This window comes from Syngnathoides biaculeatus, chromosome 15 (genome assembly GCF_019802595.1).
Source record: "Syngnathoides biaculeatus isolate LvHL_M chromosome 15, ASM1980259v1, whole genome shotgun sequence".
NCBI lineage: Eukaryota > Metazoa > Chordata > Actinopteri > Syngnathiformes > Syngnathidae > Syngnathoides > Syngnathoides biaculeatus.
The window spans coordinates 12,854,303-12,881,482 of NC_084654.1; the positions used below are offsets into that span (position 1 = coordinate 12,854,303).

At 41.2% G+C, this 27,180-nt stretch overlaps 1 protein-coding gene across 4 annotated transcripts in view; it reads left to right on the forward strand.

Moving 5' to 3' along the window:
* Positions 1-25,353, forward strand: part of zfyve28 (zinc finger, FYVE domain containing 28) — a 35,470-nt gene extending 10,117 nt beyond the window's left edge. For 2 of the 4 annotated variants that reach the window (XM_061842983.1, XM_061842982.1), the window contains 13 exons: positions 11,930-12,070; positions 14,814-14,951; positions 15,098-15,300; positions 15,410-15,499; positions 15,936-16,025; positions 16,107-16,208; positions 16,290-17,822; positions 19,291-19,386; positions 19,612-19,775; positions 21,104-21,220; positions 21,301-21,402; positions 23,205-23,308; positions 23,378-25,353. In XM_061842983.1, the coding sequence (XP_061698967.1) occupies positions 14,844-14,951; positions 15,098-15,300; positions 15,410-15,499; positions 15,936-16,025; positions 16,107-16,208; positions 16,290-17,822; positions 19,291-19,386; positions 19,612-19,775; positions 21,104-21,220; positions 21,301-21,402; positions 23,205-23,308; positions 23,378-23,509 (2,841 nt within the window). In that variant the 5' untranslated portion in view covers positions 11,930-12,070; positions 14,814-14,843 and the 3' untranslated portion in view covers positions 23,510-25,353. Of the gene's footprint in view, positions 1-11,929; positions 12,071-14,813; positions 14,952-15,097; positions 15,301-15,409; positions 15,500-15,935; positions 16,026-16,106; positions 16,209-16,289; positions 17,823-19,290; positions 19,387-19,611; positions 19,776-21,103; positions 21,221-21,300; positions 21,403-23,204; positions 23,309-23,377 lie in introns of those variants that run through there. The other 2 variants (XR_009798340.1, XR_009798341.1) reach the window with 2 other exon arrangements.
* The last annotated feature ends 1,827 nt before the right edge of the window (positions 25,354-27,180 follow it).

The window sequence follows — 27,180 nt, forward strand, 5'->3', positions numbered from 1 at the left end:
TGATTGTTGACACCCCTGCTTTTAAAACATTTAGAACCTAGTTGGGGATACTTGTACTGATAACAGGGCCACGTTTGATTTTATTTATGAATGACAGTATGGTGTCAAGTCGTCTGTGAAATGGTTAAAATGTTAAATTGATCAGATTTTTTTTCCAATGTTCATAGATAAAGAAAAAAGTGGAAATCTAAAACAGTTATCTTAATATTAGATTGTCTTTTATTTTTTCAATTAAAGTTTATTATCCATCCATCCATTATCTGAGCCGCTCATCCTCACAAGGTTCGTGGAGTGCTGGAGCCAATTCCAGCTACCGTCGGGCAGGAGGAAGGATACTAGACACAATGCAACAGCACAGAAGCGTTTTGGGGCGTGCAGGGTTCTAGACTGAATGCAAGAGCACGGAAGTTTACAGCCAGTCTGAATGGCAGTTATGATCGTTCAAAAAAAGGACAAATTTGACAGAAGAAAAAAAATCAAGTGAAAGAACTATTGCATAAACATTGATGTGTTTGACTGCTAAAGAAAAGCCTTGATATTAATTTTTTTTTTTTGATGCACATTGGGTTATGGATCATCATTTGATCTGCAATGGGCCATTATGGACATAATTTGTATGTGATTGCTCAGTTCTATCGAGTTCAGTTGCTCGGTGTGGAGCTAGCTTTTGAGTCACGAGTGAAATCAATTCTATCCCTGCTGATGTTTGTTGAGAGGCGGATTACACCCCGGAGTTGGAATACATACAGTTAGCAAGAAAATGTGATGAACCCTTTTGAATGACTTGAATTTCTGCCCAAGTTGGTCATAAAATGTGATTCTCATCTGAGAACAGATAATCGCAGTCATGTTTTTACTGTACACGTGTAAATGTCACAGTGCAGGGTTAAAAAAAAAAAGGCAACCTTTGCATTTATGAACTGGTGGAAATTTTGACTGCAATGACCTCAACCAAACATTTCCTGTAGTTGCAGATGAAACCTGTGCAATGGTCAGAACATTTTGGATCAATTCCCATTGCAAAGCTTGTTTCAGTTCAAACATTTACAGTAAAATGGACACTAAGGCTTTCAGAGATAATTTTGTAGCCCTTTCAAGCTTAATTCAAGTTCCCAATTCCTAATAGCAGGTCTTCTGAGGACGTGGGGGCAGCACTTCTGGAGAATAGTTCTATTTATCTAGCGTGCATATGTATAAATGGACTGCACTTATAGGGCTTTAGCTATACTATCACAGTGCCCAAAGCACTTTGCAAAGCCTCACATTCACCCATTCAAACAAACATTGATGTCTTGCTGCCATGCCCACTGGGGGGGAGGAATTACGTTTCAGTGTCTTGCCAAAGGACACTTGGATATGCGGATAGTCAGATCCAGGATTCGAACTGTTGACCCTTAACACACCGGACCGTGCTACCGACTGATCCACAGCCGCCCTAGATAAGGACAGCTTTACGTCACATCCAATTTCCTCACATTGCTTGGCCACCTGACTCTGATCAGCACTTGGAGTTATTGGCCTAGTCATTCACATTTTTCCATCCTGCAGTAAAATTGTTACAAGGCTTGTCCAATAAAACACAAAAACATGCGATGGTGTGGTATTAGTTTCCGCAGACTTTTGTCTATTGTTGTGACTTCGATGATCAGCTCACATTTCATGATCAATTTATTCAAATATGCATATAATTTATTTGGTTCACATACTTTTTCTTGCAACTGTATGGAGCAGGGGTCACTACCATTGTGCCCACCCCCAAGGACTGCAAAGGTCGCCCGTGAGACAGTTCTAAAGAAACCTCACCATTGATGGGACATTGATTTCTTAAAGGAATCTTGTAAGTAGGGCTAGGATTCATTTGAGTTTAAGGGATTCTGGTTCCCTATTTTGATGCAGGTTCCAAATGATTATTGATTTAAGATTCTTTTAGGGGGCTCGGTCAAACAAAAAGTTTGGGTGGTTCAAACTAAGGGTATCAAAATTATGAACGTCCATTTTCTTAGCAGCCATCCATAGACTAAAATATACATTTGACTCGAGGTTCTATATAACTGGTATTATGAAACTTGTGAACTCTAGAGACTGTGTGTGTAACCAACACAATTGACTTAATATTCACATGTAGTTTTGTTAAAGTAGTTATTCGGCATTCTTTTATCACCTCAAATGGTTTCTATCTGCAAGTTTGAAATTGACTTCCTGTGTTAATCTTGCAGCCTTTTATTTTGAAGGGTGCACTGTGGAACTCAGACCTTTGGCACAAAAATTTACTTCACATGACACCAGTGAATGACATACTCTAGATGTATTTTATTGTTTCACTTCCAAGTTCCACATGGCGTAAACTGGGGTTCGGAGCAGAACGGAACGCGTCAGACTCTTTGCTGCTTTTGCACAATGTAATCTTATGCCAAGTGTTGCATTCAGGCGACGGGTCATTCATTTTGACAAAATTAAGATTGACTTTTGTTCGCCACCACCGTTGGTCACAAGCACATCGTCATGTATGTTTTTCACGTATGTTTTCATTTGTTGGTTTAATATTGCCTTTCGGTGTTAATGAGTGACTACTGAAACATAGTCGATGAATACTTCCTCATTGGTCCAGTGAGTACTGTGTAAGGACTGTTGGATTTTAATTCCGCATTGTTGCCTAAACTTTGTTCTTATGAGAAGTCAAATGCTCTGTTTAATCCGCTTCTGTCAGGCCAAGTCATTTCTTTTGGAATCAGAGGTTATAAGATTTGCTGTCATTCTTCAGATGCAAGTAGAGGAGGTCATGGGTACCTAGTTAAATATTAAAGTTGCAGTTACTTTAATAAATGAGGACTTTCTTTTTCATATAAAAACTTTTTAGGTGCAGGAAATGTGAACTACCTAATGCAACTCTGACTGTATTGGTATGTACAGTATGTAGTAGGTGTATCAATATAATTTTTACATGTGCTGCATCATCACTTTAGATTGCTTTTCTAAAAGTAAAAAAGTGTTTCTTCACCAGAGGTCGATAAAGAATGATCTACATGGGCTACTGCTTGACAGTAATTCTGTACTTATTCTATTTATAGTGACCACAGTTGGGAGGAATTGCCCTATTAAAAGTCTTGGACAACACTTGTGCTGTACATTATTTTAATGTACCTTTTTTTTGGAGGGCGGATTAATTTTTGCATCAAACTATTTAACCAAACAGTTGGATCTGCTGAACTTATATTACCTGATTAAAAAGAAAAATCTTTAAAGAAAAAGCAAAGCAATAGGTAGGCCATGCACTCTTCACTCAAATTCCCAGCATGGATTAGAATATATTTTTTGTCTGCACATTAAATTGGCATATGAACCTTTCATAAAAAAGTTCTCTCTTGTTCTCTCTCCCTCTAATATTCACACACATAGAGGCAAACACAGTGTGTGTGTGTGTGTGTGTGTCCGTTTTTAAGAACAATATTAGCTTTCAAGCTTTCAAACTGCATAATCTTTCAGTGGCTTTCAATAACAGTTTTTTGGGATAAATAATTAGGCTTATGAGCAATACTGTATTTTAATGTTTGTTGTGGTGTATGTGGAGAGCTTTTGAAGGTGGTAGTTTATGTTAAATAGAGAACCACTGATGTCATGCATGTGACACATGTCGCGAACACATGACTAAACACAAATACCCTACATCAACGAAATCCACATAAACAACTTCAACTTAGCTGTCTTGTTTCAATGGCTAACAGATGACAAAATACTTACCCAACTACAGCATTTATATACAAGCAATTAAAATGTATTCAAGTTTTCATCAAACGCCCTGTTAACTCAGTTAAGCCTATGCTCCCCCACCCCACTTAAAAAAACAAAAAAAAGTCAAGACTCTTGGTGAAACCAATTATTTTAGCGAAATGTTGGTGCCTTCATCAGCATTAAACTTTGGTTGAACTGGTTGTTCTACTGTAGATTAGGCGCAGTCACTGACTTGAGCTAGCTATGATTTATAAGCAGAAAAGGGAACTGTTGCCACACCGCTCATTCAATAATGACATACTTGACTACTTCCCATTGAATGATGTTAAGAGAAAGTGTGAAAAGGCTAAAACTCCGGCTGGGTTCATGTAATCCCACAGACAGATGGCCAGGAGACAAATTCATCTCTAATCGGTGTGTTGGGATCACAGTTTTGCCCCATATCATAGGTCTCCCCCCTTTATGCATCATCCTATGATTGCGGCTGGAAACCGCACTTCCATTCAGAGAACTGTGTGGTTATTGGAATGTGTCATTTGGATGTTCTGAGTGTAAGAACTTTAGCAGGATAATGCATGATTGCTAATCTTAAAATCTGGTAAACTACTTCAGGGTAACAATGAATAGTGGCTCGCATCTATGAAATCTACACATGAGATGAGTGGTCAGGCCAGCTCATTTTATTTTTTTACTTTTTAGCAGCCATCATTGTCGGGCCTACTTAACATGCAGCAGGGTAAAAGGATTCTGAAAAGAGGTGCCAATAATTGAAACATGATTATGATTAAAACACCAGAAGTTCTTTCTTTAAACCTCATTCACACACTAACTGTTTTGATTGCAGAAGCATGAAGGCACGGTTGTCATGACAATGATGTTGCGTGTTATCCATCTATTTTCCATACCGCTTGACCTCACTAGGGTCGTGGGCGTGCTGGAGCCTATCCCAGCTAATTGTGGGCAAGAGGTAGGGTACACCCTGAACTGGTCAACAGCCAATTACAGGGTACATAGAAACAAACAACCATTGGCTCTCACACTCAATTTAAAAGTCTTCAATTAACTGACCACACATTTTTTAGGGATGTGGGAGGAAAACTGGGGTACCCATAGAAAACCCATGCAGGCATGGAGAGAACATACAAACTCACGGGTGTTGACGGATTTGAACGGGTTCTCAGAACTGTGAGGCAAATGTACAAACCAGTCATCCATCATACCCTGCATGTATTTTTTTTGTTTTAATCGGAGCAGTAACATACCTGTTGCAATCTTTGTACTTCACATACAGTCACTACATCTTGTGTAGTTTGTGACTGATGCCGTGACCTCCAAATGGAAGAAGCGAGTCCGGGTGAAGCAATAAGCGTCCGCCCACTGCAGATGAGCGTCCGTTGGCACACAGCCGTTGGTGAAGGGAGCAGCAAATTGCTGATCAGTGACTTCATATTTAGCCTGCTTTCTGTGGATCTTGAGGACGTTTCATTCTGCTTAGCCACCAGCTGTGCAGTAATTGATTTGGTGTCACTTGCCTGGATTTAAGGTGCTGAACCTTTTGCAGAGGCGGTTTGAAAGCTTTTTGAAATTCATCACAGGTTCTGGAGAGTCAGAGCCTGCTGAGCGACTGGAGATGATGATAAACAATGATTGAAGGCTACCGGCTGTGGAGGGTGTGAGCTTTAAAGATTGGACAACTTTAATTGTCAAATCAACACACATTTACATTCACGTGAAAAAAAAAAAAAAAGCCTGATTAAATGGAAGACTTGTCCACAGATAGAACACAGATGTTGCTTACTTACTGCCAGGAAGGCAACAGTCATTTTAGATCCCTAACCTGTCGTTTGCAGTTTTTTTTCTTGCTCTTCAATGTCACGAACAATAAGAAGCTTTAGCCTTTTTCATTCAATTTCTTTGGAACAACATTTTCATTAAGGGATTGCATTTGACTTGCCGTTGCTCAAGTTTGGGTAAAATTAACAGTTTGATTGCTGTGTTGTTTTTCTTTTTAATACTTTAAATGGAAAGGGGAATCTGTAATTGTTGTGAACTTGTTTTGATCAATCAAATATTCATCAGAATAATGCTCCTCCATAGAGCTGACAGATTAGGCCATTTTCATCTTCAGGTTTTAAGATAAATGACACTGAATTAACAGAGCGTTCAACATTCAAAATGCAATTACTTGATATGGCCGTACACAGTATGTGAATAATTCTGAAACGCCACAACTGAAATTCATCCATCCAAGGTTAAGTCACAGGGGTAGCATCTTAAACTGGCCTCTGCCAGACCAGCCGGGAGACATGGTATCTCCAGACCTGTCCAGAACAACCTCACCAGAGTGGTGTCCAGCGTCTCATCAGATTTATATTGCTGCTTTTTGCCAGACAGAGGTTGCTTCTAACCGCGTCAATGAAAACCTTTTCAAATGCCATGTCAGGCTCATATAATTTGAAAAACAAAATTTACAGGCTGACTCCTCTATGCCTATGAACAAACAGACAAACACACTCGGCTCACAAAATATTTGCAAGTACACATTCATAGAGTTACGGTCTACTGTTACCTCAGAAACATCTGAGCTGGGCTTTTTTCTGGCCAGTTAGAATCAAAAAGATATGGGCCACTGCAAGCTCTTGTCTTACTGCTCTTGCCTGGTGTCATTTGCAGCAGCCTGGTCAGTGTCTTCACTCTGCCACTGTTTATAACAATGAAAGGAATGTGGACAGATTTAGCCTCAAAGTGGGCCATGCACATCCTCTCAGATGGCAGAGTGGCTGTGGGTCGTTCTCACACAAAGACGTCATGAGAGCATAAAGTTGCATTTCGCTGAATTGTAATCATATGTAGAATCCTGCTAAGGTAAAGTTGCTGTCATTGTCAACCAGATTAGTGGTACATTTGGAAGTGTACATTTACTTAGTTACTCGCAGCACTGCCGCTGAGTTGCTATTCCTTGGCGAAAATTTAGTTTGGTACGTTGTTTCTAACTCCAGAACAGACTCACGTTTAGATCAATGTGTTAACATCCCTGCCAACACGAGAGTTTTGCTAGATTTTCAGATTTATTTTTTTTTCTCTCTCTCACTGATGGAAGAAAAATGCTTTGAACAACTGATCTGTTAACAGAATTTGATACTGTATCTTAAAACCAGACATGTTCTTGTTTGTTTTAGGTTGGTACTTTTCTGACATTTGTGTAAAACTTGGATCTCAGATGTATTCAATTAGTTTCATTGCAATGCAACTCCTCCATTGTAGATGCAAATCAGCCAAAAGCAGTTCCGGATTGTATAACCAGATTATTTGTTGCATAAGAGGTTTCATGCAGATGCTGGCCAACGCTGCCACTCAACAATCAAGGAACCTCCAACATGCCTTTCACCCAATCCTCCTGTGTGTACTGTCCTGCTAGACCACGGGTGGGAAAACTTTTTGGCTCGGGAGGATATGAAAAGTAAACAACAAGAAAAAGTGTTAACACTTAGATTTACTTTTAATGGGAGCAATTTTTGCCTGTGCATCAATGTCTGGTGTTTAGTATTCTTGTGGCAATTCTCAGAACGCCAGCTGCCAAGTGCCCGGAATTTTACTTATTCGCTACACACACATAAAAAAAGCATTTGCTTAAATGTACCCTTTACTTGATGTACACCACATAAATTACAGTTACATCAACATGAACCAATAACTTGGGTACTGTATTAGCGTTAAGTTAGCAAGTTAGTGCAGAATCGACATGTTAACACAGATCAGTACACTATTCATAGTACACTTCTCTACAGACACTTAGCCGAACAGGACACACACACACACACACAACACAGTAAAAGAGTCTTAAGTGACAGGCTAATAGATAGATTTGGCTGTTTGATGTTGGCGCCATACTAACAAACAGACACCATTGCTCCCAACACAGCAATCGTGATGTGAAGAGCAAGAAAAGGTGACAAAATTATGCAACCGTTCAACTAGCAAAGCTCTGGGTGACGGGGGGAGAAGCATGTACTTACGAGACCCAAGTTTGAGCAGTTACAGTTTAAGAGCTGCATGACAAAATAGTTGTTTTTTGGTCTCTAAACACCTGCAGCGCTTTTCCTTTTCCTAAAATGAGTACTCCCGCGACCATTGTGAGGATACCATCTTGGAAAATGGATGGAGTTGAGTCATTTTTATTGGTTTGTGAATGCTATCTATGCGGCCATTTGACTGCCTTGTGTCGTCTGATTGGTGAACTGGAGTCAAATGACATTAGTGTTCACATTTGATTGGCGCAACGGGTGCCCTAAGCCACAGATGTCAAACACAAGGCCCGGTGGCCAGATTTGGCATTCCACATGATTTTATGTGGCCCGCAAAGACAAATAATCTCTCAACTTCTTTGAGTCATGTGAAAATACCAAAATTTCAAATTGTTGTATTTCATAAATGATAGTGTTAAGTATCATATGCATTTGTTGAAAAACCCCATTACACTTGATTTCTTATTTCAAATCTAGTCTATAAATTTTGTGTGTAAAAATGATGAGCCAATTTAAAGATTTGTATGGTTTCACAGTCATAACGTCCTTTTTAACTACAATGTGGCACTTGACAATAACATGTTTGACACCCCTGGATGAAGGCATCATTTAGAGTTTGGTGGATCACGCTCAGTCACTGGTGAAGTAAATCTAGTCGACTGATGTGCAACCAAATCTTCATCCAGCTGATAAGAATGGTTTTGAACAGTCATAGATATTTTTCAGCATTCTATAGTTAGAGAAAGGAGTTGTAAATCATACAGCAGCTGTGAGGCAATCAATCAACGTGACTAAACACAGTTAGCACACTACTACATTGATTAAAAAGTATTTAGTTTGTGACTAAAACCAAACCATACCTCTTGCTCAGTACTGAGTCCTGAATTGTAACTGAGTTGATGAACTAATGTCCCACTTAAACATTTGCATGGGATCCTTGGATGAAAGCCAAAAGGCAGCAAATGAAGGTTTGAATAGAATACGGAGGGGAGAAGTAAGGTCTCTTTTCAAGCCCTTAAGGAGGTTGAGTGTGCGCACGCCAGTAGCATCAATGATATCCAAGTGTCTGATGGCACTCATCACTTGCACACGCTTTGATTAGAAATTAATTGTAGAATCTCGAGAATTTGGAGGATTCAGAAAATACAAAAATGCTGATGCTGTGCACTGCCAGCCTCTTGAACAGCCACTACCCTTTACTAATTTACTGCATACAAAAGAGCATGAAGTACAGTCCTTTTGAATTGTGTTGGTCTGAAATCAGCTCTGCACCACTGTGGATTGCATCATTTTCTGGGGAGTCAACAGTGGCCAACAGTGGGAGTATCACAGGGGTATGTCACACCACAAGGGATGAGAGTGTGCTGAATCATGTCCATACTTGATTCAAGGTAGAGCTGTCATTGGTGGGGATGACGTAAGTTCTGGAGACATGCCCGGATGATCACTCCTTTCTGATTCTTTGCTATTGCGCCATAACAATACAGTTTCACATTTTTCCATACTCCTCTGAGAATGCCCAATGTTATGTGATCTCTGAAGCTAAATGGCTTAAGGCCTGGTGAGTACTACGATGGGACATCAACCGAGAAAACAAGGTGCCATAGACTTAAGCACCCTCTAGGGCTAGGAGCCAAGCCAGCCCACCTGAAAAGGTAGGGTTGGAAGTCAGAAGTGGTATCCATCCATTGAAATTTCTATGTCAAACCATTTATCCAAAAACAGTGATCCAGAATAAGTAAAGATCTGGACGAACAATACAGTATGACATGTGCCTGCTTTGTATGTTAGGGGATTTGACTGATGATCACACTGGTTTCTCTTCTTCCTCCAAGCAGTAGTAGGTTAATTTGTGCAAGGTGAAAATAGAGTGCAATACTTGGCTAAAACCAGCAGTATTGCTCTTGATTTCACCTCTGTGACGTGGTGGTGCAAGATATATATGGATAATCAATTTCCTACATTTTCTTATTTCATGTTAGCATCATGGAATTGTGTGAATCGAGCCTAAATAAAGCATATTCCCTGGATATCTGAATCAGTTTGTATTTCGGCTACAGCCCAAGTGTATAGGCAAGACCAATAGCTGGGTCAGCTACTTGCATATAGTAAAATCATTTCAGTGCAGCCCACAAAAAAAACAACGAAGAATATAATATAATGAACAAAGAACAATTCATATTATTTAACTTTGTTAATTGTTCCTGGCATGTGGCTGTTTTTGTGTTTTTCTTTACAAGATGAGCTTTCTTTGTGGAGAGTAAAAAAATTTGAAGCTCCGTATTTTAAAAAATGCTATTTTACAACCTTCATCAATTTAGTACACTTCATAAATGTATCCAACTTTGTCCAAATGTTCTGCAGCTTGATTGAAGCATTAGTGTCACCCTCTGTTGGAAGTGACAAACGTGGTTGCCCTCTTTAAGCCTGGTCTCTAACATTTGAGCAATCACCATTTCATGCGATTCTATAGATGAAGCTGGAAAAAATTGAATTAAGTTCCAGTGGATCTTGAACAGCCTGCCTTTGACAGTTTCTCCCATGATGCAGTGCTGCAGGAAATTCCCCTCTTGTATGAGGAATGCAGCTTTAAGATGACATCTCTTTCAAACACCTCTTTTCTTTCTCCCTGCACAGTGGCCTATATGCTTCAGAAAAAAAATCTTTGTTTCTCCTTCTCCTCCTTCCTCTGTCATCACTGTGACTTTTGTGTCATAGACCCTCCCGTTGTTGGCAAGTGTCGTCAACGGTATATGTAACCAACCCCAATCTGCCCTTTTTAAAATGTATATCTTCCCACAAGGAGGTCTTTTGAATAACTTTTATAAAGCGGCATCTATTTCTTTTCTTTAATGATGCGACAAGAATTCCTACTGCGGCTTTCTGTATACTCTCCGTGCTGTTTGTTTCATTATTAATGAGCGTGAGTGAGGGAACAGCGTTGTGTATCATATTCAGGGAGAGGGGCACAAGGGAGCGGATCACACAACAGGAAGTGCGCTGCAAACTTGAGGGGAAAAGCACCTGTGAGAGATTTCTCCATTACAGTAATACTAATGTTCCATTTGATATCAATAAAAAACACTTTCATGCCACCACAGACAAAAAAGACAAGAGTCTCTCCTAGTCTGCCCAGTCATGTTGCCCTTTAAGTGCCTGAGCTTCTGTATAATCATTTGGTTTCTTGCTCTCTGTGTGTGTGTGTGTGTGTGTGTGTGTGTGTGTGTGTGTGGTGTGTGTGTGTGTGTGTGTGTGTGTGTGTGTGTGTGTGTGTCGGCATGTGGTCGCCATTTTCAAATCCATTAACCTTTCGATCTATCTTACCCCTTCTTTACTTTTTTTCTGTATGTGCATAGACTGTCTTTTGTACTCTGAGTTTAAGAACATCTGTTTATGATCTTTTCTAGTACAAGTATGGGTGAGTGATTATTATTCTTTATTTATTTATTTTTTGCCATACCTTTTTGGGATGTTTTTCAAGCAATGCACGTTTTGCTCAACTGTGCTGTTGGTCCCAACACCTCCAGTGTGCGGTGGGTGATAATGACACAAATGCTCTACCAGGGTTAGGCTCACTAATTACGCCTCCTCTTCTGGGAGCTTTTATCGTATTAAAGCCTTTGTTAACTCAACTAGTGACAATGAATACTAAATATGTCATTTCCATTGCAAAACACCCTAACTAATGTTGTCTGCAGTTTGGACATAATCTACAAGACAGTGTGGTGATTTGTGTGCCCTATTTAAGTGTTTTTATTTAATTTCCTTCTATTTCTATACATCGTGTTTATCTTATGTATGCACAGCATAGAATTAACCTCGAGTCAATTCATCATTTGTAAATTTGCATGTAGCCCAGTTCTAGAATAAACAGATACATGTGTATGTGTCTTTATTTTACACTGGTTATTTATGTAGCAAACCTCTTAAAGGTGGAGGCAGACAAGTGTTGTTTAACGTTTTCGGCAGCTATGAGTTATTCTTGAGGACTCAGAAGTGGAGTTGGGGTTTATCAACACTGCTTCAGTACCTGTACTTTACAAGAACTGATATGCACTGGATACAAAATCATAGTTTTAATTTGGTGGAAAGACTGCAATGGGAAAAATAAAATGTCAAGCCATTCTGTCGCTTATATAGCTTTCGTCAGAGTGGTTTGTTGTGATTCTGTGCAGAGGACGGACCCTCAGCTTCTGGCCCAATTCTACTATGCTGACGATGAGCTGAACCAGGTGGCCGCAGAGCTGGACAACCTTGATGGCAGGAAGGACCCTCAAAGATGTACGCTGCTGGTCAACCAGTTCCGGTCCTGCCAGGTAAATTGAGAGGAGTAAGGAGAAGCAGTACCGGGATGTCATTCCGTCTTTCACTATTACCATATTTTCCGCACTATAAGGCACACCTAAAAGCCTTTCATTTTCTCAAAAGCCGACGGTGCGCCTTATAATCCGGCGCGCCTTATGTAGGGATCAATATTGAGGCTTTAGTGCACCTCCATCTAATGGATGCATAACGTAACCCCAACCTCTACTGTAGTGTCTATTCTATGCGCCTTATATATGAAAAAAAATTAAAATAGGCCATTCATTGAAGGTGCGCCTTATAATGCTTATAGTGCTCAAAATACGGTAATCGCAATATCACACTGGGATGTTGAATTTATGCTCCTTTTTTTAATACAGGTTACAGTTCTATTTTTCAAGAGTACACATTTTATCTGTATAAATCTATATATTATCAGATCGCCATGTGTATATGTAGTTCACTAACTTCCCTTTGTAGACCAACTACACTTCATAAGGTTGTTTACAATGGATGGTTTTTCCACCAAAAAAATCAAATGTGTAGTTTTGACTGCTCATTTGCTTCTGTAGGTCTGCCTGAACTGGTATTGTTTTGACAGCATTGTCATCTGTAGGTGGAACTTTTTAAAGATTTTTTTTCATTTTTTATATACGAAACGTAAGTTAATTCTGCTTTCATCAGCTCGCTTGTTGGAATGCATGAAAATCTGAGATATCAGTCTATAACTATGACTTTCTAGTATTCGAACCTTTCTGCAACATTAATTTTAGCCTTAAAATTTTTGGATTGAGACAAATCAAATTGACTTTACACTGATGCAACAATGCAAATATTTGGATGAGAAAAACCATCTGTTTGGGTATTAGTTTCAGCCCACAAGCTGAAAATAGTCTCAACGCTTATCAGCGCCAGTTTAAAAATTGGTGTGGTTATCTCATTGTTACCTTATCTAGGTCAAGTTTCCACATGGAGCATGTTGAGCTGATAACGTGCAATAAGTGCAGGGTTTCGTAAGTGTGCAAGGGTCTTTGGAAGCAAGGGAACAAACTTATTTTGATTTGTAAAGGTGCTTTTGGTAATGTGTTTATTTAATAAATGTCCAACGGGGAGTTCGTTGGAGGGGGGCATTTACATTGGCCCCTTCAATACAAGCATGGAACAAGACACACACTTTTCATATCACTAAAGTGAGTGTTTAGTTGATCAAAAAAAACATCTATCCATTTTCAGTTGTGCTTGCTCCCATTAGGATCGCAGGTGAGCTGGAGTCTGTCGCAACTGACCTTAGGACAGAGGCATGGCACACACTGGACTGGTTCCCAGTCATTCCCAGGACACCTGTAGACAACCATTCACACCTATGGACAATTTTGAATCACCACTTAACCTAACATATATGATTATGGAGCATGGGAAGAAGCCAGAGTACTCTTGAAAGAACATGCAAACTCCACCCGGGAAAGCTGTAAGCGAGATCTTAACACTGTACCTCAGAACAGAAGTGTATGTGCATGTTGAAAGTTTAATCTTATTTAAAATTTGTACTGGGTGGGTGTCTTAATCTTCATTGTGTAGGAGTCAGTGTGCATTATTAGCATGATGATAGCGATAATGGGTTGAGTAGTCTTTGTGCAGTCAGGGCTGAGAGGCGCTTGGAGGGCAAGCGTGTGCAGGAGTGATGGATACCATGCTGCATCATGCTGAGACAGCTGCAGGTGGTGTTGGGAGGTTGTCATGTGGCCTGTTGTGCGGCAGCAGCCCTCCCAGCGCCACTGCACACCGAGCAATGCTTAATAAGGTCACCTCTTGACCTCCAACTGTTATTTTACCTTCGTCCTTTGGCAGTATGCTGATTTTGGTTCTGCTGCAGCACTTTTATTTTGCATAGTATTTATATTTAAAAATTTACACTTTTTCCTGTGGACTTTCATCCTGAAAACCTTTAAAGAATGACATGGGCAGTGATACCCAACACACTGAGGCACCAATAATAGCAGACGACCCTATTCGGGCCAACAATTTACACTTGAACCGGCCAATGCAGCGATTAGTTACTTTTCACGTTTCTCTCTGGGAGCTTTTTGCATACTGCTTATTTATGTCAACCTGAGTGGTCCTACAATGTTTGTTGTTTGGAGGAACATAACTTAAATTGGCATGCATGAGAGATACAGTAGGTGGGGGGTAAGAGTGAAAGACAATCAGAGACAAAAGTAGCAGATGAAAGATGAATGGCAAACAATCTTTTGTTGAAAGAAGATTAACATTCGGTACTTGAGATTGGTCATCACCAGTGTCCCCTGCTCCCAGAAGCTTACAGACACACTCTGTTTGCACCTGTAAAGGAATCAGTGGTCAACCTTTGTGTTTCAAAGCTTTTTAATCTTTCTCCTCTGGGCGTGCGGAGAAAGACGCAGTGCTGCGCCTGACAAGATTACAGTGCACAGTGCTGCCACAGTTGAGTGAAAAGCTCATTGTAAGTCATTGTTATGGCTCTTGTACATGCCAGCGGCACATAAGCTCTTGATTAGCTCTCGCGGTGTGTGACACAGTATTTTCACAGCTTGAATTATGGGCCTCATTTTAGTGTTTTTATTGAAATCCACCGACCCCAGTGGTGTAATACGCTCGTCAAAGTGCTTTCATTCACATCCTAATCAATGATTTCCAAAAGCTGGAATGTCTCTCTTGAAAAAGGTGTCATTTCCACTCATGTTTTGTCCAAAATGCTTTTGTCCCCATGTGGCTCTGCAGGACAATGTGTTGAACATCATCAATCAGATCATGGATGAATGTATTCCCTGTGACCGAGCCAACAGAGACTTCTGTGTCAAGTTCCCTGAGGAGATTCGCCATGACAACTTAGCAGGCCAGCTGTGGTTTGGAGCAGAGGTACAATATTTCCTCAGCACAAGTCTGGAGGAAAACAAGCCTTCATGAAGACTTTAAAATCCTCTTGATTTGCTGAGGACAAGTTTACCACATTGAATCGTGTCACAAGAGATTATTAAAGTTTTTTTTTTCCCACTCTTGTGCAGTGTCTAGCTGCAGGTTCCATCATCATGAACAGGGAGATTGAGAGTATAGCGATGAGGCCGCTGGCAAAGGACCTGACTCGCAGCCTGGAGGAGGTACGCAACATCACCCGAGACCAGGCCCTGCGAGACCTCAATTTCTACACAGACCGCATGAAGGACGCACTGCGACATTTCGACAACCTTTTTGCTGAGTTCGAACTCAGGTAAATTAGGACTTCTTGGCAGTCGTAGCACAAATAGTAATTCACATTTCCCACCAACAAACCTTTGACACAACTGCAAATGTCATCGCTTCCCTCATTTGCATTGCAGCTATGTCTCAGCCATAGTGCCTGTCAAGTCTCCCAAAGAATACTATGTACAGCAGGAGGTGATTGTGCTCTTCTGTGAGACAGTAGAAAGGTGACTTTTTACCCACAAACAGTCTTAAATTGTCCTTCATATATCTGTACTTTCTATACCAAATAGTTTTAAAAACTTTTTATACCATATACCACCTAATAAAATACTTTGATCTCCAAGGAGTACCATCATGTTAAAATTAAAATACAGTAGTGTAGTGGGCGCAATGGTTCATTTAAAAAAAAAAAAAAAAAAAAAAACAACACACAAACGAAAAGTATATTTTGCCACTGTAACATTAACCACAGTTTATTTTGCTCTTAAAGCAAAAATATCAATCTACTCAAATAATAATTCTATTAAAATGTATTCAACACAAAAGGCAAATAAAAAAAAAAAAGTTAAATACAACTGAACTGTACTTAGGCAGTGATTTGTGCTTCGCTTGAGAGCAAAATACTTACCACACTTGTGCTCGCTTTCTCTTCTGTCCCAGGGCACTAAACCTAGGCTACCTCACACAAGACATGATTGATGACTATGAGCCTGCTTTGATGTTTACAATTCCCAGACTAGCCATTGTATGGTAAGTGTTGCCTGTCTTTACAAAAATTCCGGCCTCGTTCCTCCTTCCGCTCCTCATATAGGATTTAAAATCTATTTTTAGTGGATTGGTCGTGTACTCAGAAGGACCTCTAGACCTTGACCGAAAAGCAGAGGATATGTCTGAGCTCTTCCGCCCTTTTCGTACTTTACTGAAGAAAATCAGGTACGGTTAATAAGGACATCATCTGCTTCTTTCCCACCAAAAAGGTTGTGGTTTTACAGCTACATTTCGATGGCTTTCCAGAGACCTACTACAGACTCTATCAGAGGAAGAGCTACTGATGCTAGAGAGGAACCTCTGTATCTCTCAGGATGGCGAGTTACCCACAGGCCAGGAGGAGGTCACAGTCCGCATACCAGCACCTATCCAAGAGAATAAATCCTCCTGTAGCCCATCTAATGTCACCTCCAAGCCGGGTGGTGATGAGGAGCAAAAGCATCTGTCTCTGTTTGTCTGCCCCAACCATAAGGAGGAGTTGGCAGAGGTGGAAAAAGGCTGGGAGGAGGTGGAATCCGAGAAAGGGGAGCAGACAGAGGACTTGCAGTGTGAGGAGGCAGAAGAGGCTGAACTTGCTTGTTCCATGCAGTATGATGAGGAAGAACTGGAGCAGCTCAACATGATGGTGTACCGCGTAGGAGATGAGATGTCAACTCTCCTGTCACCTCCAAGCGAAGGTCAGTCCCCAGCACATCGTCTCAACAGAGTGGAGGTAGGAGGTGCCAGTGGGGCTTCCAGCACTGAGGCCTCCCCTCTCAGGGCACTGAGGGGTAGAGGAAGGACGGGTATCTATTTAGAGGAGGAAGACAGGGTCTTCTTCATGGAAGATCTTGACCCAGCAGGAGATGGCGTTTCCACCATCTCAAGAGAAGTCCAAAGTTGTGTTGCCTCACCTTCAAAAACCCCAAAGTCTTCTGATTCTCTGCAGCGTAGCGTAGGTCTACAGTCGGATGCGGTTCACAACGGTTGGCTACCTGAAGGACCATCGGAGCAGCTTTGTCTACAACCACGCAGTAAGAACATCCAGTGTCTAAATGCAATGCGCCCTCCATCATGCACATCTGTTCCCAGCTCTGAACCGTTGCCTTACACCAATGGCTGGGAAATGGGCTTAGAGGGCACTGTGAACGAAACCGCAGAAGTCATTGCCCATCGTATGGGCGGCATGAAGCTTTCAGCCACAGTCATATTCAACCCTCGCTCCCCTAGCTTGACGGATTTGGCGGTGGATAAGATGTTGCTTCCTCGGCCCTCTTCCTCAGAGATTGAACCCTGCAGCCTGGTGGCTACGCACTGCTTGCTTAACTCTTGTGTCTGCTGTGGGAGCTGTGAAGACGCCCTCGACGAGGCCATCACCTCTGAGACCGCAGGCCTTGGGTTAGGTTTCACTCTAAGAACAGATAAACATCACAAGACTTCGGCCCCCGGCTCTGTCTTCCAGTCTTCTGCTTGCCGGCTACCCCCGCGAGGCCGCAACAGAAGAGAACTTTGCCAGCTGTCTCACACTTCTTCCCGGCGCTTGAATGAGCCCCTGGAAGAGGAAGGGAGTACTGAACTATGTGAGAAGTGCCTGATGGACGATCCACAGGTGGGGCATCACACTCAGGACTGTGGCAACAATATAGGGGACGAACCCTCTACATGCAACAACCAAAAGAGGACTGAAAGGAGGGAACATTCAACCGGAGCTCCACTGACGGACAAGGGGGTAGATAAAGACAATGAAGGAATTAAGGAATCCAAGAGGGACACCAAAGAAGAGAGCAGAAGGGGCTCTAGGTAAGTTGTCTTTAAAAGCTCCACTGTCATGCCTATAAACGTTCTAAAATAGATATTGTAATGAAAATACATATAACATTATTCACTTCAATGTCTATCCCAAAAAATTAATATGAGCGGAGAGCGTGTCATCCACGCGCAAAGTTGCGGAAGTCTCATTCAACACCCGAGCGGTCGCCATATTGCCTGCAACGTCATCAGCAGATGTTACACCGGGACATTCGCCGTTCAAAACACAGAAGTGGCAATTTTCTATGGAACACGGAAGCTCTTTTCGAAGAAGAGAACATCTCACAATCGAGGGAAATGATCTGGGCAATATTACGCTATCATTTCAAGCCATATTTTGATGATACGCGGATCACTTCTAACAAACAACAGACTCCCCGACAGTATGTAGCGTACTGAGGAGGATCCATACCGGGTGGGGGAGCTCCTTTCTCCTCCCACACGAGGCCAACCACCTTTGCGTCGGGGCCAACGCAGAAGCCGACCCCAGCGAGCAAGCCGTCGCTGGTAGGCAAGCCGTAGCGAGCAAGCCGACACGGAATCCGTCACCGACCGGCAAGCCGACACGTGAAGTGGGTTGCCCACCCGGTGGGGGAAGACCCCGGCCAAACCACCTCCGCGTCGGGGCTAACGCCGGGCTCGGCCTTGTGGGTGAGGCCGGCGGCGATCCACAAGGCTGTGCAGAGGCCGTCCTTCCGCGGCTGCTGCACAGAAGCTGTCCGACGCACACATTTAGCACCCCTGACTTACGTACGCAGATCTTTTGTTGCGTCCCCCCCCCAACTATTGTTTTTTTTTTTTTTTTTTTTTTTGTATCTGTATATACACATAACTGTCATTTGGAACCCACGACACTCTCATCCTTTGCACTTGTGCAATCCATTTTTCACAACGAACCGGGTCTTTTTTAAAAGTATGAAGGGTAAATCTTCCCGAGTGTTTGAGCACTATCCAGCAACAAGCCAGAATTTTGGCTAATATTGAAGGACCAACGAGCTACCTTCCCGGAGGTAAAACTCATAGAAACAAACGAGCTACCTTCCAGCAGGTAAAAGTACTACAAACAGCCAGCCAGCCTGAGTGTGCTGCTGCTGTTAACGTCACTTCTTGCTTCTGAAAAACAAATCCCTCGAGAGGATTTTCATGGCGGGACTTACAAAAAGCCATATTTGTCAAAATCATGTTTGTGGTGGGGAAAAAAACGGATGGATCCATTCCGGCTGCCTTTTGTTATTAGTAACATTAAAAATCATGCATTTCATGACAGTGGACCTCTGATGATAGTTTTCACGTCATAAGTATCTATACCTTGTTGAGCGTTTGATTTTGACTTATTATTTATTTGGTATTCTTTTGATCGTTTAGTTTTTGTCAGTTTTTTTTTTTCAATTTCACAGTTCTTTGTGCTTTTCTTTCCTAATAATTTCAATATTGCTTCTCCTTTTTGTACTGTTTTTAGTCTTCACAACTCCCCCCTCAGCTCTGTGTCAGGTAGTGACTGTGAGAGTGTGTCGGTCACCACATGTAGTCTATCCAGCAGTGTTTACACTCCCAGGTAACTATGAGCGGCATCACCATGGTTGTACAGTAGTATTTAATTGTGAGTCAAATCAGCAGATGACGTTTTCTTTTGTTCTGCGCTTATAGTGTTTAGTTTTCTTTGCTGTCTTAAATCTCAACAACTTCACTCAATGAAATATGGATGGTAGCTGTGAATAATGTAGGGACAGTTGAGGGATATAAATGGCCTCTCCTGCTCAGTCTTCATCGCTTCCTGCAGCCCCATCAGTAGCCTCACTCCCAGCTCAGGGACATCAGAGGACCTGGACCATGAGGAGATCCGGATAGCTCTGCAAGATGCCAAGATGGCTGCCCGAAATAAGATTCGCTCACGCTTCCACAGCAGCAATGACCTCATCCACCGGCTCTTTGTTTGTATATCAGGTAATGACGATGATGCACATTGCACCTGTTTGCTTAAGCGGGGTACACGCACAAAAGATTTTTAATATCTTAAGGACTTTTTTTTAAAAAAAAAAAAAACCCACCAAGCATGCCTCTGGCTTTTATTATGCATTACTTCCTTGATGACTAAAAAAAGCACACCAATAATACTGATAATCAGGTCTCCTCCCCGAGACTTATGTCTATCATAGTTCCTAGACTAACCTGTGAAGGGCAGCTGGGTGCCAGATGACATCCAAACTACTGTAAAATACAAATTAGAAATAAAAGCAGCTAGGCTGACAAATATCAAATCTGTTAAATACAGTGTGGTTGCAATCTATCTTCGTCTTTTTTTATTGTGGCAAATAATCTTAGCGTTACACCAGAAGTGGGCAGATTTTTGTGTTCAAGAGCTATATTTGATTTTTAAAACTGACGGATAGGCCAGGTCATTTGTAGATCACAATTAAAAAAAAATGTATACGTACAATTGTTAATTTCGTTAATAAAAATTAAATAAGAAATTTAATTTCATTCTCATTTTAACTATAGTTAATTATATTGTAATTTCACAAGTAATAACACATCAGATGTATTGTTTGTGTAATACCTTATCATTGTCTTTGTCTTTAAAAGAAATCACTCACCCATTTTTAATAAGATGAATATTTTTAGAAATGTGTAAATTTTATTATATTTTCATTTAAAAAGTTCAATTTTGGAGGTAAAATACAAAATCTTTACAATTTTATTCAATTGTAAATAATTTATCAATTATTGAATAAAATATATATTTCTTAAATGTATATGGGAAAATATTTTGCTCAGGGTTTATTTTACAGGTGACAATATTTCTATCACCAGTTCATTATTTAGATAAATGATTACAATATGAAAATAAAAATGAAATTAAAAAATCTATTTAAAAATTTATAAGAAAAAATGGTACAATTAATGCAACAAATGTTAAAGAATAGGACAGGCAGGACTTTCCCCCTGCGTTAGCCAAGTACTCAGCACAACAGTGCGAGCTTCACATTTGGCTGTCATTTTTCCCATTATTGTCTATGGCCTGGCCAACTCGGTGTTGATCACACACAAGGATTTGCCATCACGTACTGAACAGGTATAACATTTAAAGATCAGAGGTGTCAACATTCTTATTAACTGCTCAGGATCATCTTTCAAAGACGTCTAAAAATCGGGTCTTTGCTGACTTTGATTGCAAACAAGAGGAAATGCTCCAATTTTGCCCGGTTGTCGGTGTCCGTGTACCTTACTTTCCCTGCTCTTCTCATCATGTTTTGTGCTACTATGGGATGTAGGTGTTGCTGACCAGCTGCAGACAAACTACGCCAGTGACCTTCGCAGCATCCTCAAGACACTGTTTGAGGTTATGGCAACCAAGACCGAGCAGGGAGACAACGAGAACCAAAAGAAAGGTAGGGCTTGTGGATTGAACTGGGGGGGGGGGGGGGGGTACATGTCATTATCCACAGCTCAGTTTTAGTTGTTTTTGCAGGTCCTGTTCTACGAAGTGCAGTACTCGAGGACTGTGCTCTCTGTCAGGAGACCATTTCCTCATCAGAAATAGCAGCCAAGGCCCGTGAAGGCCAGTTTGAAGGTCAGCGTAACCACAAACACACAGAATGTAGTTGAAATGTCAGCTCTTCCTCTTCAGATGCAGCTGTATTGCAGCCCCTCATTGTCGCTGTAACTCTTAACCAGACACTCCGCGAGCCGACCGAACGCCACTGAATGATTCATTCATTCATATGTAGTCATTCGCATGAGTTGCCGACCGTCTGTTACTTTTGTCCACGATTCCAACTCTTCCTGCTTTTCCCTCCAAAATATTCCTAAACTTGGGGCTATTTTCGTCCAGAACTAGAAATGATCTTTTGTTTATCTCCTCATTTCTTCACAAGGGCAATTCTTTCTTCACCTGTCTTGACTTTTTCGACCAACCTCTAATTCAGGGGTCTGAAACTCATTTTTGCCGCGGGCCACATTGTAGTTGCGGTTCCCCTCTGAGGGCCTTTATGATTGTGAAACAATGCAAATTTTTAGTTGCCTCATTATCTTTACACTGATTTGGAATCAGAAATCAAGGTGAATAGGTTTTTTGACTATTGTTAATGTTAGGTAACAAAAATGCTTGCAATATCTCAAAGTTGTCATTTGGGGTCAACAATACAGAGCAATGGTCAGTGTGGTAAGGAAGTAAAGAAACAGGTCCAAGCGGGGTGGAACAGTTGGCGGAAGGTGTCTGGTATTCTATGTGACAGAAGAGTATCCGCTAGGATGAAAGGCAAAGTTTATAAAACAGTGGTGAGGCCGGCCATGATGTACGGACTAGAGACGGTGGCTCTGAAGAGACAACAGGAAGCAGAACTGGAGGTGGCAGAAATGAAGATGTTGAGGTTCTCGCTCGGAGTGAGCATGTTGGATAGGATTAGAAATGAGCTCATTAGAAAACAGCCAAAGTTGGATGTTTTGGAGACAAGGTTAGAGACAGCAGACTTTGATGGTTTGGACATGTTCAGGGAGAGAGAGTGACTGTATTGGTAGTAGGGTGCTGAGGATGGAGCTGCCAGGAAAAAGAGTGAGAGGAAGACCAAAGAAAAGGTTGATGGATGTTGTGACAGAGGACATGAGGACAGTGGCTGTTAGAGAGGAGGATGCACGACATAGGCTTAGATGGAAAAAGATAACACGCGGTGGCGACCCCTGACGGGACAAGCCGAAAGAAAAAGATCTCAAAGTTGTCATTTATGACATGGCAATTTGAAATTTTACCAAAAATCCTGGAAGTTGACACACAATTTCCCTTTGTGGGCCACATAAAAACCATATGGCCGGCCAGATCTGGCCCCTGGGCCTTTCGTTTGACACCTGTGCTCTAATTGGTTCCGAATACTGCCGCTATTGCTCTGTCTCGATCCCATAGGTTCAGCAGCCAGACGCCCTCCCGGTCATTCCTACGTTGGCTCCCTGTTCATCTCAGGATTCAGTACATCTTTTTAATAATCACTTACACAGCCCTCAAAGATCAGGCTCCTCCATAGTTGGTGGACGTGATGTCATTTCATTATCCTGTGAGGCCACTGTGGTCTACTGACTGCCTTTTACTTACGGCCCCTCAGACCAGATTAAAAACTAAAGCTGATCCTGCCGAGCCTCGCAGTATGTTTCTCCCAAATTGTGGAACGCACTTCTTTTTGAGCTGAGAACCACATCCTCAGTGGAAAATTTTAAAAAGCTGTAAGAGGAAAAACAAACATTTGTGGAGGTTGACATTCCAGTTGAGGCTAGATTACATTTGATTTGCTTTTCCTTTTTATTTATTTAGGTTTGAGTTTGTTTGTTTTTTCCTCAGATTCACCGGTGGTTCTTAACTGTTTTTGTTGTCACCCCCCCTCGTAGATCTGCCTGACTGGGTTCCAGATGAATTGTGTAACTCCTGCATCGCCTGCAAGGCTCCTTTTACTGTCATCCGCAGGAAGCACCATTGTAGGAGCTGTGGAAAGGTACGAACCATTGCTCCCTTAAGTGTGTTGATCACACAAACCTGTAATGCACGTTGCGTTCCCTCTCAGATCTTCTGCTCTCGCTGCTCCTCCCACTCTGCTCCATTGCCTCGATACGGCCAAATGAAGCCCGTCAGGGTGTGCACACACTGCTATATGTTTCATGTCACGCCTTTCTACAGTGACAAGGCCAACATTTGAAGCACAGGCCCCCACTGCAACAGCAAGGACGATGCAAAGATTCCTCCATGGTTGTCAAATCTGCAAGGAGAGTGAGAGGATGGGGAAGAAAGCAAGGGAAGGTCTCACCTGCTCTTACGATATGGTGCTGGAATGGCAAGCAATGGCTTGGATCTCTGAGCCAAGATGGTCTCCACACAGTATTGACACGTGACTGTGGAGTTGTAAAAGACAACAGAAGATGAGGCGTTTGCAGACTTTGAACTGAAATTCGGTGCGCAACATGAAAACAGGCCACCCTCTGAATTTTATTTCTTTTCATGTAAAACTGAATTCCCTTCCTATTCTACAGCGAGCTTCCTACATTCGTGCCAGAGCTCCCACGGGACTCGGATTAGTCAAAGAATGTAAGTTATGATAAGTATGTAAATAAGGATCATTCTGGTCATAACCACACCTCAATGTCTGCTGTTGCTTTTCACGCTGGAACCGGTCAAAAATCCTCTCCATGCTTTCAGTCGCATTGACACAATAGTTCAAATCATGATAGCTTTTGTATTGGATTTTGTCACACTTTTGATGGCACTGAATGTTTATTTTGGATCACTTGGTCAAATGGGTCAAGACTCCATCACAGCAGTTTGCCTTCTTCTTTTACGGGCTGTGCCCTTTGCACACACTGGGTGCTTCTCTGCTCTGCGGAATGAATTAAAGGGACTCGTAGTTAGCAGTGTCTGGTCTGCAAGGCCCTCTGGTGGAGAGTTGACTCCTCCACACAGGATCACATTTTTAATTTGAACCGAAAGCCTTCTTCGCTGGTGTTGTCTTGCAAACTGCAGTTTGTGCATTGCTTTCTTCCGTCTTCTCAATCTAGTGCAATATTCTGATATTTTACAATGACCAAATGTTTCTTCTTCCAAATGGTTCAAGCCGTTTTATCAGTTTATTCGTGTTGCTTTTAGGGCACCAATGGCAATGATTTTAATCATTGATTAATCTGTCAATTATTATTATTTGCGTCATTTCTTGATTACAGTGCAAAAAATGAGGTGATCATGATTCAGTTTCTGGTTTGGTCTGTAACATCAGAAAATAAGCAACCGTTTTGAAGTAAAAGCAGATGTTTCCAAATCTTTTATTATGATTAAACACAAAGATGAGTCTACTTTATTTGTAGGACAAATCTAATTATTAATATTTTATGTTTCAGCAATATAATCATATGTTCAGGTAGAAGGCTGAAACTCCAAGAATGTGGACAATTTAAAGTTAATCTCGAACAATGAATGATCAAAAGCCATTAGATTAATTTGATCAAAAATTAGATGTGGCCTAAATATTTCACCTCTTGTTGATTTGCTAAACATTTTACATATTGACTGATACTCGCGTGAGGTACGTCACACTGAAGCTGCCCGAACTTGTCTCATTTGCATTCGATGTGCTGTGCTTTAATTGCAGTGACAAAGAATCTTTAGCACTGGTCATCATGTTATAATTCATTAGGTACATGAGATTGGGCATTGTGTCATTCTGCTGTGACTCAAAGCAGCTTCTCAGGCATTTCATAATCAGGAACACGCTCTGCTGTTGGCCCGGTCTTATTGCCCTTAAAATGCAACCTCACTACGGAAGGGTCTTGCTTTTTTCTTTTATAAAGAATAAAAACGGCCTATGGAGCTATATCAATTTCATGTATATTAGGGAATCATGCAGTAATTTAAATGCCGAGCCTTCTATTGTTTCAGAGCTTGGTCTTATTTTGTAAAATGACACTACATTTGATGGGAGCTGTGTAATTTTTTTTTAATGATGTTAATATGGTTTTAAATGCAATGTAAACTTAAATAAATTAACTTTTCCGGTTTAAGCGTGTCGACTGATCATCTGCACTTTTTAAATTTTCTCATAACTTTGGAAAATAGGACTGTTGTCACAGTGATCTGTGGTTCCCCAACATATTAAACATTAAACCTAATCAAAACAATTTAAATGACCAAATGGAAATTTGTGGAGACACTTAATGTAAATCTGTGGTTATCAAAGTGGGGGAGAGGGGGATCCTAGGGGGGCTCACTAGGGGTGTGGACACTTTTAATTAAGATATACCCAGCAGATGAAGCCAATTTCATGACCGTGTACACAAGCCCACACCAGCCACTGAAATGGCTGCAGGAATTCAAGACATTAAATTTGACCAGAAAAGAAGTTTGTGTTTAAAAAAAAAAAAAAACAACAACAACACTGAAGTAAGTAAGTTAACAGACAGGGTATTTCATTTATATGCTGATCCAACACAACTGAAATTATGTGTTGTCAAATTTGGAACACTGACATTTCTCTTCTGTTATGGAGTACATCTAATTTAATGGTGCAGCTTTTTTTTTTTTTTTTAAACAGGGCATACTTTTTCAATCACACGAGAAACTGCCTCAGGCTCGCGGAAATAAATTATACGGAGTCTGAAGTGAAGGTCTGACTAATTTGTTTTTCCAGTGTTAGAAAATATCTCCCATTCACAGTTTTTATTTTTGACTAACAACAATGACCTAAAAAGAAATGACTATCCATCCATTTTCTTCACTGCTTATCCTCACGAGGGTCGCGGGGAGTGCTGGAGCTTATCCCAGCTGTCAACGGACAGGACGCGGGGTATACCCTGAACCGGTTGCCGGCCAATTGCAGGGCACATCTGCATTCACAATCACACATGGGGTCAATTTAAAGTGTCCAATTAATGTTGCCTGTTTTTGGAATGTGGGAGGAAACCCATGCGGGCACGGGGAGAACATGCAAGTTTCACATAGGCAGGTTGATTGATCCCGGGACCTCAGAACTGAAGGCATCGCTTTACCATCTGAGTCACCGTGCCTGATGATTGATGATTAATGTAGGGGGGGAAAAAAGTCACCATATCAAGAGAAGTTTAAATTGCCTGTTAGTCAACATAATCCCCTAATATGGAAGTATTTTTATAGTTTTAACCCCATTTGGAATGCAAAAGCATTTTGAAAACTGAATGATCAGTATAAATAAACCCAACGTATACTTTTTTTTTTTTTTTTACTTCCAATGACCTCGGGAATGACAGATATCACTACAATAATCCCTAAATATATGCATTTTCCTGAAGATGGAGAAAGTGAGTTTTTCTATGGATGGATTGATCACAAGCGATACGGTGCCTCAGGATAAGGAAATACAATGAATTGTGTGTCCTAATTTTGACACGAGGTGGCAGCATTTCGTCGTTGGGTTAAAAGTACGGTAGTTTTTATCAGAACAGAATTATACGTTTTATAAGCTTGATACTTGAACAATAAACGTACAGTGCTCATACATTTTATATGCAATGCCTCCCGAAAGTATTTTACGTTCTCATTGTTTTTATGCTACTCAAAATCCTACCCACGGTAAAAAAAAAAATAATAAAAAAAAAAACTTAAAAAAAAAAAAAAAAAAAAAAAAAAACGGAATCTGCTTTCGTAGCCCACTCAGAGCCCAGACTCGAACCGATCGCAAATCTTGGAAGAGGTGTAAAAACGGCTGTGCACCGACGCTCCCTGTGCAGTCTCATGAAGTTTGGGACGCTCTACAAAGAGGAATGGGTCAACTACAAAGCTTGTGTCGGCAAACGACTGCGGGATTGCCCCAAAGTAACATTGAAAAAAATATTGAGTGTGAATTGTGAT